The 14,560-nt window shown below is 43.2% G+C and overlaps 1 protein-coding gene across 1 annotated transcript in view; it reads left to right on the plus strand.

Moving 5' to 3' along the window:
* The first annotated feature begins 1,465 nt into the window (after nt 1-1,465).
* Nucleotides 1,466-14,560, plus strand: part of MRPS9 (mitochondrial ribosomal protein S9) — a 62,167-nt gene continuing 49,072 nt past the window's right edge. The window contains exons 1-2 of the mRNA XM_075563336.1: nt 1,466-1,618; nt 13,101-13,280. Coding sequence (XP_075419451.1) covers nt 1,484-1,618; nt 13,101-13,280 — 315 coding nt within the window. The 5' untranslated portion in view covers nt 1,466-1,483. The remainder of the gene's footprint in view (nt 1,619-13,100; nt 13,281-14,560) is intronic.

Consider the following 14,560-nt stretch of genomic DNA (forward strand, 5'->3'; position numbering starts at 1 on the left):
CGGAAACGGGGTCAGGGCAGCGTTTTCATGATAACAGTTTAATCTAAGACACAGCTTCCACTTTGACCCAGGCGTTTGTTACCTGAAACTAACCGAATTCTTCTAAAGAGCACCATGTCTGAGGCAAGATGAATGTGCACACTAGCCAGACGATGGCCATGGTTCCTTCTGCTGTGCACGGGTCACTATCCGTTAAGAACCCACTTGATGGCATGTAACGATTGCAGAACTGTAAAGTGGCTTTCAAGGGACTAGTTTCTTCAAGGCTCAAGAGGACATGTTCAAGGGTAAATGACATAGGTGGGTCATCCCAATTCCAAGGCCTGAAGATCTGGATTCCAGGAGAATTAATCGTGTTTGTGAGTTGACTTTGAGAGGTGACTGCATTCGAGAGGTACACAAGCCTGGAGGCCAAAGTATGCCGATTAACTATAAAGCTCACTGTCATTGAGTTCATGCTCATTGTGACCCTTTGGGACAGGGTAGAACTGTCCCCGTGAGTTACCAAGAGGCACTAGGTAGCTTCATCTTTCTCCCACTGAGTGGTCTGGTAGTTTTGAACTGCTGACCTTGTGTTTAGCTGCAACACGTAACCCATGGCATCACCAGGCCTCTCCACCTGCTGAACAGACCCCTTTAAACTGTTAAAAAGCAGATATTACTTTTGAGCTCTAAGGTGCTCCCGATTCAAACCATGGCACTTCCCCCACCCCACCGCCACTCCCCTACATTTTAAAAGCGGAGGAAGGGTTACATTTTGGGTCAGGCTGTGGTCTTTTAAACATTTCCCATGCATGTGAAAGTTGGACAATGACTAGGAAAGACCAGAGAACTGATGTATTCGAATTATGGTGGCGGCAAAGAATATAGAACATACCACGGACTGCCAGAGGAAGGAACACATTTGTCTCGGAAGAAGTAGTCGGAATGCTCAAGGATGTCGCCTGTACTCCGGATTGGTTATCAGGAGGGACTAGTCTGGGGAAGGCCACTATGTATGGTAAACTAGAGGGTCAGCGAAAAGCAAGGCAGACCTTCAAGGAGGTGGACTGACCCAGTGGCTGCAAAGTGGTGGGGGTGGTTCGAAGGAGCTGTGTCGCATTGAGTCCGAAGAGACATGGCAGTATCCAACAACCGCAACCAAGGCAAAAGACGTGGCTTCCAAGAGTTCCGGGTGTGTGTGTGTTGAAATTCTATTCTTTAATTCCACCGTTCCACAAACTCTTTTAAGTCGCTTTGGAAAGCACACGGCTAGCAATTCGTCCTGAACACGTACAGTTGGAGGGCGATGTCCTCCTCAGTCCAAGGGGGTGACCCCCTACCCGCACCCAATCAGCAACCGGCTACCTGGGACGTAGACACGCCCCCTTTTGGAAACGTCCGGGAAGCGCGTCGGACAGCCTGGCGCCGGAGAGCATCTGCGCGTGCGCGGCGCTCAGGCTCCGCCCCTTGCCCCGCCCGGGCCGAGTCTGACTCAGCCAAGATGGCGGCTCCCTGCAAGGTGTGCTGTGCCGCGATTTCCCACCGGCTTTTCTCGGGAGGGCGAGTTACTCTTACCCAGAGGCAAGGCTTCTGGCCAGCGGCGGCTGCCGGGTTGCAGACAGGGGCCAGGTTCCAGGTAAGGCCTCAGGGAACGGGCAGCCATCGCCCCGGTAGCTGCAGCTTTGGGTCATGGAGAGGGCTGAGAGGAAAAGGGACCCGTCCCGCAGGTCCGCAGCCCGCGCCGGGCGTCGCGCGGGCCTGAGACGCGGGCTTTGTAGGGTCGTGGGCATCTGTCTGCAGGGGACCCTCGGGAGATTGCTCTGGGTTTCGCGTGTTGTGGTGAGGAGAGCTTCGACAGGCGGAACTGGGGCGACCCATTCCGGACGGGACCGCGGGACTGACGCGACCCGGAGTCCGCTCGCCTGCTTGCCCCGCGGGCCAGGGCCGAAGCCGGAGCGGTGCTGCTGGCCGCCCGCGCCCCCGATTTTGAGTGAGGACCAGACTTGCAGCTGAGAAAGCTGCATGGAGCAAGTCAAACAGTGGGGAGGAGCCTGACTTTTAAAAGTGACTGTCTTCTATGCAGTTTTTGTTTACTTAAGTTTTCCCAAACTTACTTTCTAGAGAGGAGGCGCCCAGAATTTGTACACTTCTTGTCTATTTCACTTGATCCGGGGGGCTCTGGGAAGCCAGGTTCCTAGCTCCACGGTTGGGTGGATGAGAATTGTCTGCTGTGGGAAGTCAGTAGGCGGAAGGAGATTTCCGCGGGAGAAAAGCAGTCCTTTGGATAGGCGCATTTCCAGTATGCCAGGAGATAGGTGTACTGTAACTCAAAACCAAACTCAGTGCCATCGAGTCAATGCCGAGACTCATAGCGACCCTATAGGACAGGGTAGAACTACCTCTGAGCTCCCGAGACTGTAACTCTTTACAGGAGTAGAAAACCCCTTTGTTTTTCTCCTGCAGCGGCTGCTGGTTTCGAACTGGGAACCAGCAGTTAGGGGCCCAACACATAAACCACTACGCCGCCCAGGATCCTGTAGTTATAATATAGTTCAGGAAGAAAACGGGAGATTTACCCTGCAGATAGTAATTGAGGCCTTGGAAATGCATTACATCACCTAGGGAGAGTTCACTGAATGAATAGGCAGGAGGACAAGACATAGAAGGAGAAAAGACCCTTTAGAGAGCTAGAATGAGTTGGTAGAAAAAGATGGGTGAAACCAGGTAGTCATAGAAAACAAGAGTGCTTCCAGGAAAGAGAACTTGCCAAATATTTCAGGAAAGTCAAGTAACTACTCCAAAGACCCAAACCACACTCCCATTGAGTCGATGCCTACTCACCTGTCAGAGGGTAGGCTACCCCTGTGAGTTTCTGAGACTTAGGTTTTTATGGAAGTAGAAAGACTTGTGCCTAATGCATAACCGCCAGGCCACCAAAGCTCCTCAAGTAACTCTTATGCTCTGAAAATTACCGTATATAAAAAAAGAATACTATCTTTCCTGTATTCTTTAAAAAAGATAAATTAGCCTAAATCTACCAGTCTGTTTCTACCAGCATTAGCTATTATCACATTTTGGTGTTTGGCTTTTGGAGTTTTTTCAATAAGATGAATGAACAGTTATTTTCATCTTTTTGACTGCTCTTGAACTAAAGTGTTGGGTTTTTTTTCTCCTAATATGACAAACTTTTCCTGAGCATCAGCCATAACTAATAAAGTAAACCAGTGAAGTAAATAACCCGTTATCCAGGGAACAACACTCACCCTTTGTCATTACCACGGGGCGGACCAGAAACAGCTATATCGCCAAATTCATGAATGCCACCACAGTAGATTCTTGACTACAGTAGTATGGTTAAGATAGAACTAAAAGATGTAACTAACTCCTTCAGATCCCTAAAGGCCACATGGGTGGCTGTAGACATTCATAATGCGCCACATGCCCACCACCCACAGCGAGTCATTCTTAAATATGTATTAATATTGCCTCACTTCTCTCTGAAATATTAATATTTATATTTCTCCGGGGGACCATGTGTCAGAAAACAGTGGCATTCTAAATCACTTCATGGGGATAATCAAAATGCCAGGTTTATTTTATTAGTATCTGAATCATAACCCATTGTTACGAAATCTGTTTAGGGGTTACAGACAATATTACAAAAGGGAAAGAAGAGAATAGAGGAAAAATGCATCTCATGCCAAATAAATATTTTTGTACATCTTGCTATGTGCCATCAAAAAGTTTTAAAAATACTGATGCAACCAGACATAAAGAAACAAGCTTGTCAGCTACGGCTGCTGGATGCTCAGTTGGGCTTCTTTGCTGACCCCCTTCCACATGCCAATCTGACAGCATGCCTGTGTATATGAATGAGCAATACAGTTGCACATAGCTGTGTCCCAGTGTTAGGGCAGAATAAGAAATCTTACTTGTGAATGGCTACACCGTTCAACATAATGAAAAACAAAATGAAAACTCACTTCTATCCAGTTGATACCAACTCATAGTGCCCCTATAGGACAGGGTAGAACTGCCCCTGTGCGTTTCTGAGAATGTGACTCTATAGGAGTAGAAACCCCTTGTCTCTCTTCTGAAGAGCAGCTGGTGGTTTTGAACTGCTAGTCTTATAGTTAGCCCAACGAGGGCACCTTTAAGCCTGTCAGTATCACAGGTAAACTCTTAGGGACTGAGTTTTAGCTCCCCAAATTGTGTGGTGAATCCTAACTTCTCTGCCTGTGGTTGCAGCCCCATTTGGGAATGGATCATCTTTGTTAATGAGATAAGATTAATATTATAGGGTGTCATTTGAGTCTATGTCTTGAGATATAATGGAGATTAAACGAGAGAGCAGTAGAAACATGGAGTGGGATAGACCCCTTGACACGTGAAGATCTCCAAGGGATTAAGACGCAGAAGCGGAAGAGACAAGAACCTTTTTTTTTTTTTTTGAGAGCTTACATAGTGAGCTTTCCCTGAGGTCTAAAGCACTGAGTTCAGACTTCTAGCTTCCTAAGCTGTGAGAAAATGAAGTTTTTATTCATTAAAACCATCCATTTGTGGTACATCTGCTGTAGCAGCACTAGATAACTAAGATAACTGTGTTAGTCCGGGTAGCCTAGAAAAACAAATTCACAGACACTCGTATGCATATGAGAAAGAGGTTTATATACAAGAGCAATTGAATACTGAGAAAACATCCCAGTCCAGATGAAGTCCATAAGTCCAATATTAGCCCATATGTCTGTAATCTGTCAAGTCCTCTTCAAACTCCTGAAACACGTGCAGTAACACCAAATGCAGGAAGACCACTGGCCAGTAGGTTGCAAGTCTTCTGGATCCAGAATTTTAGAACACAGAAGTCGAATTTCCTGTGTGGGAGATGCTGTTGCGTCAGTTCTGACTCATAACAACCCTGTGTACAGTAGAATGAATACAGAAGACTGCCCAGCCCGTCACTACCCTCCCAGTTGTATTTTTGCTCCCATCACTGCGGCCTGTGGGTTCATCTGAAGTCTCATTCTTTTCTCCAGGGACTGGTGCCTGTCCAGAGTACAAGGGGCCCAGTCTTTCCATCCTTGCTACATGCTGAATGCACTGAATTTGGGGTGGACTCTCTTTTTCCTTTTCTTTTTTTAAGTCATTGGCGCAGTGATTAAGGCCTCAGGTGGAAACCAAAAGGTCAGTGGTTTGAAGCCAGTGGCCTCCTCTGGAGAAAGCTGTGGCTGTATGCTTTGCAAACTTGGAAGCCCTATGCGGCAGTTCCAATACTCGAGGGTAAGGGGGAGTTGGAATTCCATTCTAGGACAATAGGATTGGGTTGGGTTTTTGGAATCAGCCCATAAATTTCCCAAGAAATAATTTCTGGCTACACTTAAAACAGATTTGTTGGTTCTTACTGGCAAAAACTCAAGTCACTGCCATTGAGTCAATGCCGACTCACAGAGACCCTAATGGACAGGGTACAACTGTCCCTGTGACTTTCCAAGCCTGACTTTAAGGGAGTAGAAAGCCCCTTTTTCCCATGGAGGGGCTGGTAGTTTCGAACTGCTGACATTTAGGTTAGCCCAGTGGGTATCACTATACCATCAGGACTTCTGGCCATGGTATTTTCAGTATTCTTCAATTTCATAATTCAAATACATCAGTGTTATTGTCCAGCTTTCACACTCACATGAGGTGATTGGATGGCTTGAGTCAGGCCCAATTTTAGTCATCCTCCAAGTAACACCTTTGCTTTGTAACACATTAAGAGGGCTTTTATAGTAGATTTGCCCACCGCAATACACCGTTTGATTTCTCAACTTCGGTGTCCATAAGTGTTCATTGTGGATCCAAGTAAAACGAAAACTTTGATTCTAAAATGCTTGTTTAAATTTCTGTAACCTTATGACTTATCAGTAAAAGCAAAAGAACAACTTCTGTTTAAACAATTTTGCTATAAAATATTGGTATACTCATTACCATGCAGTCAATTCATATTTATACATTGGGCTGCTAACTACAAGATTAGCATTTGATACCACCAGCTACTCCATGGGAGACAAGATGAGGCTTTCTACTTCTGTAAAGATCTAGATCAATCTCAACTTCCTACTGCTGCGACCCTTTAATACAGTTCCTCATGTTGTGGTACCCACCAACCATAAAATTATTTTCGTTACTACTTCATAACTGTAATTTTGCTACTGTTATGAATCGGGCGACCCCTGTGAAAGGCAGGAGCCCTCAAACAACCACATGCAGCCCGCCGAGGACATATATCCGGCCCACCGGGTGTTTTTGCCCCGTTTTGTTTTTTTACTTCAAAATAAGATGTGCAGTGTGCATAGGAATTTGTTCATAGTTTTTTTTTTTTTTTTTAGCTAGTCCGGCCCACCAACGGATCTGAGGGACAGTGAACTGGCCTCCTGTTTAAAACATTTGAGGACCCCTGCTCAAAGGGGTCGTGACCCACAGGTTGAGAACCACTGATCTGTATGTAGTCTTGGAAACCAAAGGGGCAGTTCTGCCCTGACCTATAGGGTAACTGAGTAAAATAATTTCTACTTAGCATTTGGTGCCTAAGTGCTTACAGGGTCAGCATGAAGTATTCACTTGGGATCTTCTGCCATAAAAGAATGAGCCACATTTGGTGGTTAGCGCTTGTTCATTGTGAGCACATTTCTGTCTCTGTTTTACGTATCTCCTCCTTTTATCTCCCATGAGCTCCTGGAGGGTATAATCTGTACTAGGTAGATGAAGGTGTTCTTTTTGAGGTCTCATCTTTTTTTTTTTAAAAGACTAGAACTAATTTAGAATCATCCTCAGTTTTAACGATGGAAAATACTTCTACATTTAAATCTATATTGGGTAGCATAGTAGATTAAACATTGGGTTGCTATTCCAAAAGTTGGTGGTTCAAACTCACCAGGTACTGGCAGGAGAAAAATGAGGCAGCGTGACTCTTTTATAAAGACTTAGAGCTGGAAACCCTATGGGGCAATTCTACCTTGTCCTATAGTTGGAATGCACTCTTTGCTTTATACAATTTACAAATTGCTTGTGTCTAGGTACCTTGATAGCTGCTATCATCACTTGTATTTCTTTTCTTTGTAAAACAAAATGGACAAACATCCTGTTACTATGCTTCAATATTATAATAGTGATCTTGCATGCATGTGTTACCTATTGCAACATAACTAATTATGCCAAAATATAACTCGCTTAACACAACAGCCGCTCTTATAGTTCCTGTTGATCAGGAATCCATGTTCAGCTTCCTTGGGTCCTGAAACATACAAGTAGGAGTGACTCGCAGCATCAGAACCAGTGCTCACCCCGTAGTGCCACCAGGGTTCCTGATGGAAGAGCTTCTGAAAAGAAGGTTACTGCAGTAGTACAACCCTAATGCAAGATGTTAATACGAGAAACAGGGCAATGGGACGAGGGTAATTAGGAAGGCTACTTTCTCTTTAATACTTCCTCCCCGCCACTATCATGACTCCAATGCTACCTCACAAATCTGCCTAGACCAGAGCATGTGCACTGGCACAGATAAGAGCTGGAAATACAGGAAATCCAGGACAGATAAACCCCTCAGGACCAATAATGAGAGCAGCATACCAGGAGGGTAGGGGGAAAGGTGGGGAGAGAAAGGGGGAACTGATCACAATGATCTACATATAACCCCCTTCCCAGGGGGGCAAACAACAGAAAAGTGGGTGAAGGGAGACATCTGTCGATGTGAGACACGAAAAAATAATAATTTATAAATTATCAAAGGTTCATGAGGGAGGAAAGGGAAAGAATTGAGAAGCTGATACCAAGGGCTCAAGTAGAAAGCAAATGTTTTGAGGATGATGATGGCAACAAATGTACAAATGTGCTTGACACAATGGATGGATGGATGGATTGTGATCAGCTGTATGAGCCCCAATAAAATGATTTCATAAAAAATGCTACTTTCCTGTACAAATTTTCTGTAAACCTAGAACTAAGAAATAAAATTTTAATGCTTATTCTAACCTCTGTCTTGGGGCCTATATCTTGTGTTTATATATCTTCTCCAGTCTGATTTTAGTCTTCACTGTTTTCTCCTATTCAAAATAATCTTTTTACCTTTTCTATTCAATGTACCAGGTCCTTCTTTGTTCTGTTTGATCCAATTAAATCAAAAGGGCACCTCCTTAATTCTGCTGTAATGACATCAAAGTAGTATATAGCACTGGCATTTGGCCAAATTCGGGACATCACTGGTTTGTCAGGATGTGTCTGCTGCTTTGGCAGACTGTTTGATTGAAATTATAGTTGTCTAACCCGCCGATTATCTTTTAAAAAAGAAACAGTTCTGTCAAGTTGTGTATACTGTTCCATAAAAGCAAAGTCTGAGAAAAATGCTCTCCTACTAGCTCTTCAGTTGGAAATGGAACCTCTGGAACATTCTGCTGGGGGCTGTGTGGCAGTGGCGAAGCAGATTCTCTCACGGAATTCTTAGTGTTTTTAGCTACAGAGCTAAACCTTACCTTACTTAATAGATTGGACAAATACATAATGTACTCTGTTAAGTATAATTCCCCTCCATGGACCCCTGAATTCAGGAGTGCTAGCACTAGTGACTTTGTAACTTTTAACATTTCCAGATGGGTATCATCTTAATGCAGTGTGTACACATGTTTTTTTGGAAAGAGTTTAAGGATATTTTAGTGAGACATATTTGATTTCTTTTTCTGTTTTTCTTTGTAAGGCCTTTTCTAAATGAGCAATAGTAAAAGTTTCGTAAACATTTTTTCAAAACTTCATTTATGTTAAAACCAAGAAAGCTGTCACCTCATGCCACAAATCCTGGGGACTATAGACAAGCACAGAATAATTTTAATTCAATTGAAGAAATCAATCTTCAAGCCAGTAGTCAGCTCGTTTGCTTGTGATCATCCTGAAATGTTGTGGGGACGAAAGAAGAAAAGGAACAATGTATAAAAGATAAATGAATACAATCGAGTATTTACTCAATGAGATGGAAGAATTACTACAACTATATGCTGTCAAGAACATTTTTTTAAAGGCAGAGTGAAAAAAAAAAACTGAAATGGGCTAAGAAGACAACGAAAAGAAACCATTGAGGGGAAAAAATTGAAGATAGACCGGTGTGACAAGAAGCTAAAAATCTGGAGTAGCTGCAGTAAGTAGAATTGATACTGCAGAAAAGGAAAGACATAGCATATAGGTTTAGCAATCATTCCGAATGCAGAAAAAGAGACCAGTAAGACTGAGATGCTTATATACAGAGAAAAAAAGATCATAACTGGTATATATGACCCAGAGAATAGTAGCGAGGGGAGAATTCTGTGTAAATTGTCTAACCTGTAATATTGATATGTGGACTGTGTGCATGTGCTTTTACACGCTCGGACATGCATAGGTTGTACTCTAAAACTCAAGTGCTCTTGAGACCTTGAGGATAAGGACTCAGATAGCCTCTCTGACCAGGTCACACATACAAAGACATTTTACAAAGTGTTGGCATTTGATGGCTGTTATGTATAGAAGTTAGATGATAAACCAAAACAAACGGACCAGGAAGCAATATCAGAACAAAGAGAGAAAAGATTGACATTGTCTAGGATTTCAATTTACTTGGATCTATTATCAGTGTCCAAGGAAACAGCAGTCCAGAAATCAAATGCTACGTTGCTGTCACTTTGAAGACTAAGGTGTGTCTGACCCAACCCGTAGTATTTTTTCATTTACCTCGTGTACATGCAAACTCTGGGTCGTGAACAAGGAAGACCAAATAAGTGAGGCCCTGGAATTACGGTGAGGAGAAGAGTAATTGAGATTGCCTGGGACTGCCAAGAGAGCGAACAGATTTCTTCATGGCTGACGTACAACCAGAATGTTCCTCAAGTGAGGGGGGTGGGACTCTCCAATACTTTGATCATTTTATCAGGAAGATTAGTCCCGAGAGAAGGATATTAGCAAAAAAGAGGAAGACTCAACAAGATGATTGACACAGTGTCCGCCACAACGGATTCAAGCATAGCAGTGATTGTGAGAAGGTCGCAGGACTGGTCACTGTCTTATTATGCTGGAGACACGGGTGCTCTGTGAGTCAGAACCATTGATGGCGCCTAACAGCAGGAGCAGAGCATGTATAGAAAGCAAACAAGCAACAGGAACAGCTTTTAGGTGGATTGGTCATCTTCACCTCTATGAATACTCCGCTTAGCATCATGAGAGAGGAAGGAATCCACTTGTGTCTCAACGTGGTGGTCAGCTTGCCCTTTTCAAATTGCCCATGTCTAGTCTGTGTCTCTAGTGAGCACACTGGATCATGCGTCAGCCCAGCAGGAATGTTGTCTGCTCAGGTCAGATGCATTGTGGCCATGTTCATTTTCTCTCTGTCTCCTAGTCTTTTCTTGGCAGGGCCTTGTTCCCTGTGCTTACTTGTTCAGCTGTCAACTAGCAGCTTTGGAACAACCTTGGGCCAATACCAACAATACCTGCTTTGTGACAGCTCTCGAAGCCAACCTGTACAGTGTCTGCAGACAACTTCTTGGCTCTTGGGACAGGCCTCTTCTTACCCCTCTCTGGGCAGCTTTCTTCTCAGCCTTCTCAAGAGAACCTTCCTTTAGGTCCAGTTGAGACAGGCCCCGTCTCTCAGTGCAGCTAGATTATCTGCTATTGCCAAAGACAGACAAGCACTGCTACTTGCTCTGCTCAAGTGTCTGCCTGCGTGGACCCTGGCTATAGCTTCTTCTTCTTTACAGACATCTGCTGGAACCTTCTGCCCGGAGGTGCCTGGCTGGACAGCATTGCCTATCACCACTGTCTTCTCTAATACCAGTTTGCCCACAGTGCCATCTTCTAGTCTTGTGGTTCCTGCGGCATAGCCATGACCACCATTTCTCAGGTGCTTGGCTCTGCTGTGCTTGCCGCCATTTCTCTTGGTCTTGAGTGTTGACGCTGCTCAGTATAGCCTTTTCATTTGAATCTGGGAGGTTCTTAGCACAGGGACCCCAGGTCGAAAGGATTCATTGACGTAGAGACGATCTCATCTCTTATTTCATATCGAATGGATTCTTACAGGTGTAGACAAAAATATTTTGTCATGTTATTTACAAAACTAGCAGTATGGTCATACTTTGGAATGTGACATGTGGGAGAGCAACCATTAATGTTTATTGCTTTGGGCTCCTACATTGATGCCTTTGGGGCATGTGTTTGCTGTGAGTGTTGGGTAGGAAGGCATTTCTTCATTTTGAATGTGGAGCACAGTATTTTTTCCTCCATTGTTCAAAGCAGAAGGTGTAAAGAGAGCTTGGCGATGGGGAGGACGATACAAGGGCCTAAAACTAACTTGCTTTATAAACGGGCCCTCGGTGGCACAGTTTGTGTTGGACTAAGACCTCAAGGTGGGAACTCGAATTCATCCAGCTGTACTGTGTTAGAAAAGCCTAGTGTTTCCTCCTATTAAGATTTTAGCCAAGAAAACGGTAAGGAGGAAGTCCACTCTGCAGCACATGGGGTCCATGCGAGTTGGAGTGGCAACAGGCAAAAGGGAGCCCTGGTGGTGGTGGGGTGGTGGTGGTGGTATGTGTATCCCATCCATCCATCCATCCATCCATCCATCCATCCATCCATCCATCCATCCATCCATCCATCCATCTAGTCTAGTGGGTTATGGGTTGGACTGCTAACCACCAGGTCAAAATCACCAGCTGCTCTGGGAGAAGATGAGGCTTTAGGCCCTCCATTGTGGACTGCCACAGAGGCTGCAACAGTGGGCTCAAGCTGAGCAACAATTGAGAGGGTGGCGCAGGCCCGGCCAGTGTTTCCTTCTGTTGCACCGAGGCTCCTTATGAGTTGGAACCAACTTGATGCCACCTAACAACAAACCACCTAAAGATTTACAGTTTCAGAGACCCACGGGTCAGTTCTGCTCTGTCTTGTAGGTTCTTTAGGAGTAGAAATGGAATCGATGCCAATGAGTTTATTTCGTTTATTTTTAAATTTTATCTTATTAGGGCTCTTACAGCTCTTACCATAATCCATACATAGATCCATTGTGTCAAACATATCTGTACATATGTTGTCATCATCTTTTTCAAAACATTTTCATTCTACTTGAGCCCTTGGTATTTTTTTCTTTTAATACCAAGCCTGTTTTGATCATGTTTTATGCACTGATAGTAATCTATCTTGACCAATTGTTGTTCCTAAAGGAGAAAAAAAACTGTATTGTTTATTAAATATTAACTCTCAATTGTTTAATATTAGCCTATGCTTTTTCATCTATTTTCAGTTGACAAATTGCTATAAAATAATTTTAAACTCTGATGCAAAAGATAAGAAATGAAGCTGAGGGATCATGGGATAACGGCTAAAGTGATGCCAAGCAAAGAATTTCCAGAAAGGCCGCATTTGTATCTCACCCTAAGGTTAATAGCCGGCGTCTAAGGCTAGTGCTGCATGCTCATTCACCCACTCCTGTCTTCTGTGTACTATTCAGTGTCTGCGTTGTGCAGTCGCCTTTTGTTAAAAGTGGTTTCATTGTACTCTTAGCTCCCTGTGTGCTGTTGGCGTGACCCTCACCAGGTGTGTCAAGCAAGAACGCTTACAGTAGGAGAAGACCCAAGAACCCAGCCCTGAGCTTTTGATTTGATTCTGGCTTGCAGCCACCCTATTTGTTACAGAGTGGAACTGCTCCATGGGGCTTTCTTGGCTGGAATTTTTATGCAAAGAAATAACCAGGCCTTTCCTCTGCACTCCTGCTATGAGTATCTGTACCACCAATCTTTAGATCGGCTAACCTTTAGACAACCAATCATCACATTTCCTATCAGAAAAGGAGGTAACATAATCACTTTGATAATCACTTTGAGATGTTTCTCTCATTAATGTGTGAAATGCCATTAGTTTAAAATACTTTAAAACACCGGGTTTTTATAAAATTTTGAGCAGGAGATGATTTCAGCAACTCTCATAACAGGTCTCTGACCTGCTTCCCAGCCTTCTGTCAACTAATAGCCATAGTAGAAAAAGACAAATGTTTGAATATTCAGGTTTATTTAGAAGATGGCCTATGAGACAGTTGTTTTATTCTGAAGACCGTTCTTTCTATTGCTACTTTCGTTTAGATCTTAAGGCTAAAACACATCACTGTTGTACCAACAAAGAAAAATGTTGCTGCCTCCAGACGTGAAACATACACGTTGGATTTTATTAAAAAGCAGATTGAAGATTTCAACATAGGAAAGAGACATTTAGCCAACATGATGGGAGAAGATCCAGAAACCTTCACCCAAGAGGACATTGATGTAAGTACAGTTCCTTTGTTGGAAAAGTAATTAACTGTAGCGTTTTTGATATTGAAAGCACTTTTCTTCACCACAAGCCCCTTATCTCCGTGTAAATTTTAATCAAACTGTCAGAATAGGGAAAAACGCTACTTACGTTGCAAATTGGAACCATGGTTTGGAAGAAAGATGCTGCTTTCATTTGAAGCATTATAGAGCGTACTAGATTGTAGAATTTGGCTAGGAATAGATATTTTCCTTGATTCAGGGTCAGAGGAGCCACTATGCATGTGTATGTACTATTCGTGAGCATTGATCCTATTCTGTAGTCTTAGACTCAGCTTTCTTGACAAATGATCAAATGGATGGCAATGAAAATTAGTCACGTTTCTAGGATATCCCACAAGTAAGCCTCCACCCAAAGCTTTAATCTACCTTAGCAGATATTTTAATTTTCAAAGTGAGAGCATATTTTAAAATAATAGAGACTCTCTTAGTTCTTACTCCACTTTGCAGTTATTTTATTCTTGATAAAAGCAGTGATTTTCAGTGTGTGTGTGTGTGCGTGCGTGCGTGCGTGCGTGTGTGTGTGTGTAAACTAGATCCACCAAGGAAGCTAGTGAAGGAGTTTAAATTTAACAGTAAGCCTTGTAATTTGTCCTGATTTTTAAAAAGGATAATATATGACATCCCATGTGTTATATTGAACTGAAGATTCTCTACTTTTATAGGATTTTGATCACACAGTGATTTTGTACTTTTAGTGTTAAGTCATTTTATGAAGGTATCTTTTTGTATACCTTTCCCAACTATTTATAAATATGACTGAAGTAACCCTTCAAGATGCCAGGTGAACATGTGAGGTTTTATTTGGTATTTCCCCAAATAAGTATAATTCCTTCCTGCCCTTTGACATGCTGTCGATTGACGGCTGTGACCCGCATCACCTCTGTCTTCCTGTTGAGTCTTTGTGGCGTTACATAATGTTAAGAATGTGAGCGTCCCATTCTATGATTTCCCTGCATGATTGGTAGTGTAGGATTGCCCCATGTTTAGAAGAGGAGACAAGTACAAACAGACTCAGCCTCTTGTTTAAGTAAGTAAGTGTTAAAAAGCAGATACTCTAAGACTACCCTGTGAGCCCCCTGTTCTTGTTTTTATATTTGTTTTATTTCATAGGTAATAGATACCTGGCAGTATCCAGAATGTAGAATGTATAGCTAGAGACATGACTGTTATGTGTGTACTCAAAGATTTGGCTGTTTTTAACTGAAAGAACGATAACTTTCGCCCACTCCATT

The sequence above is a fragment of the Tenrec ecaudatus genome, chromosome 11, assembly GCF_050624435.1.
Source record: "Tenrec ecaudatus isolate mTenEca1 chromosome 11, mTenEca1.hap1, whole genome shotgun sequence".
NCBI classification, from domain to species: Eukaryota; Metazoa; Chordata; class Mammalia; order Afrosoricida; family Tenrecidae; genus Tenrec; species Tenrec ecaudatus.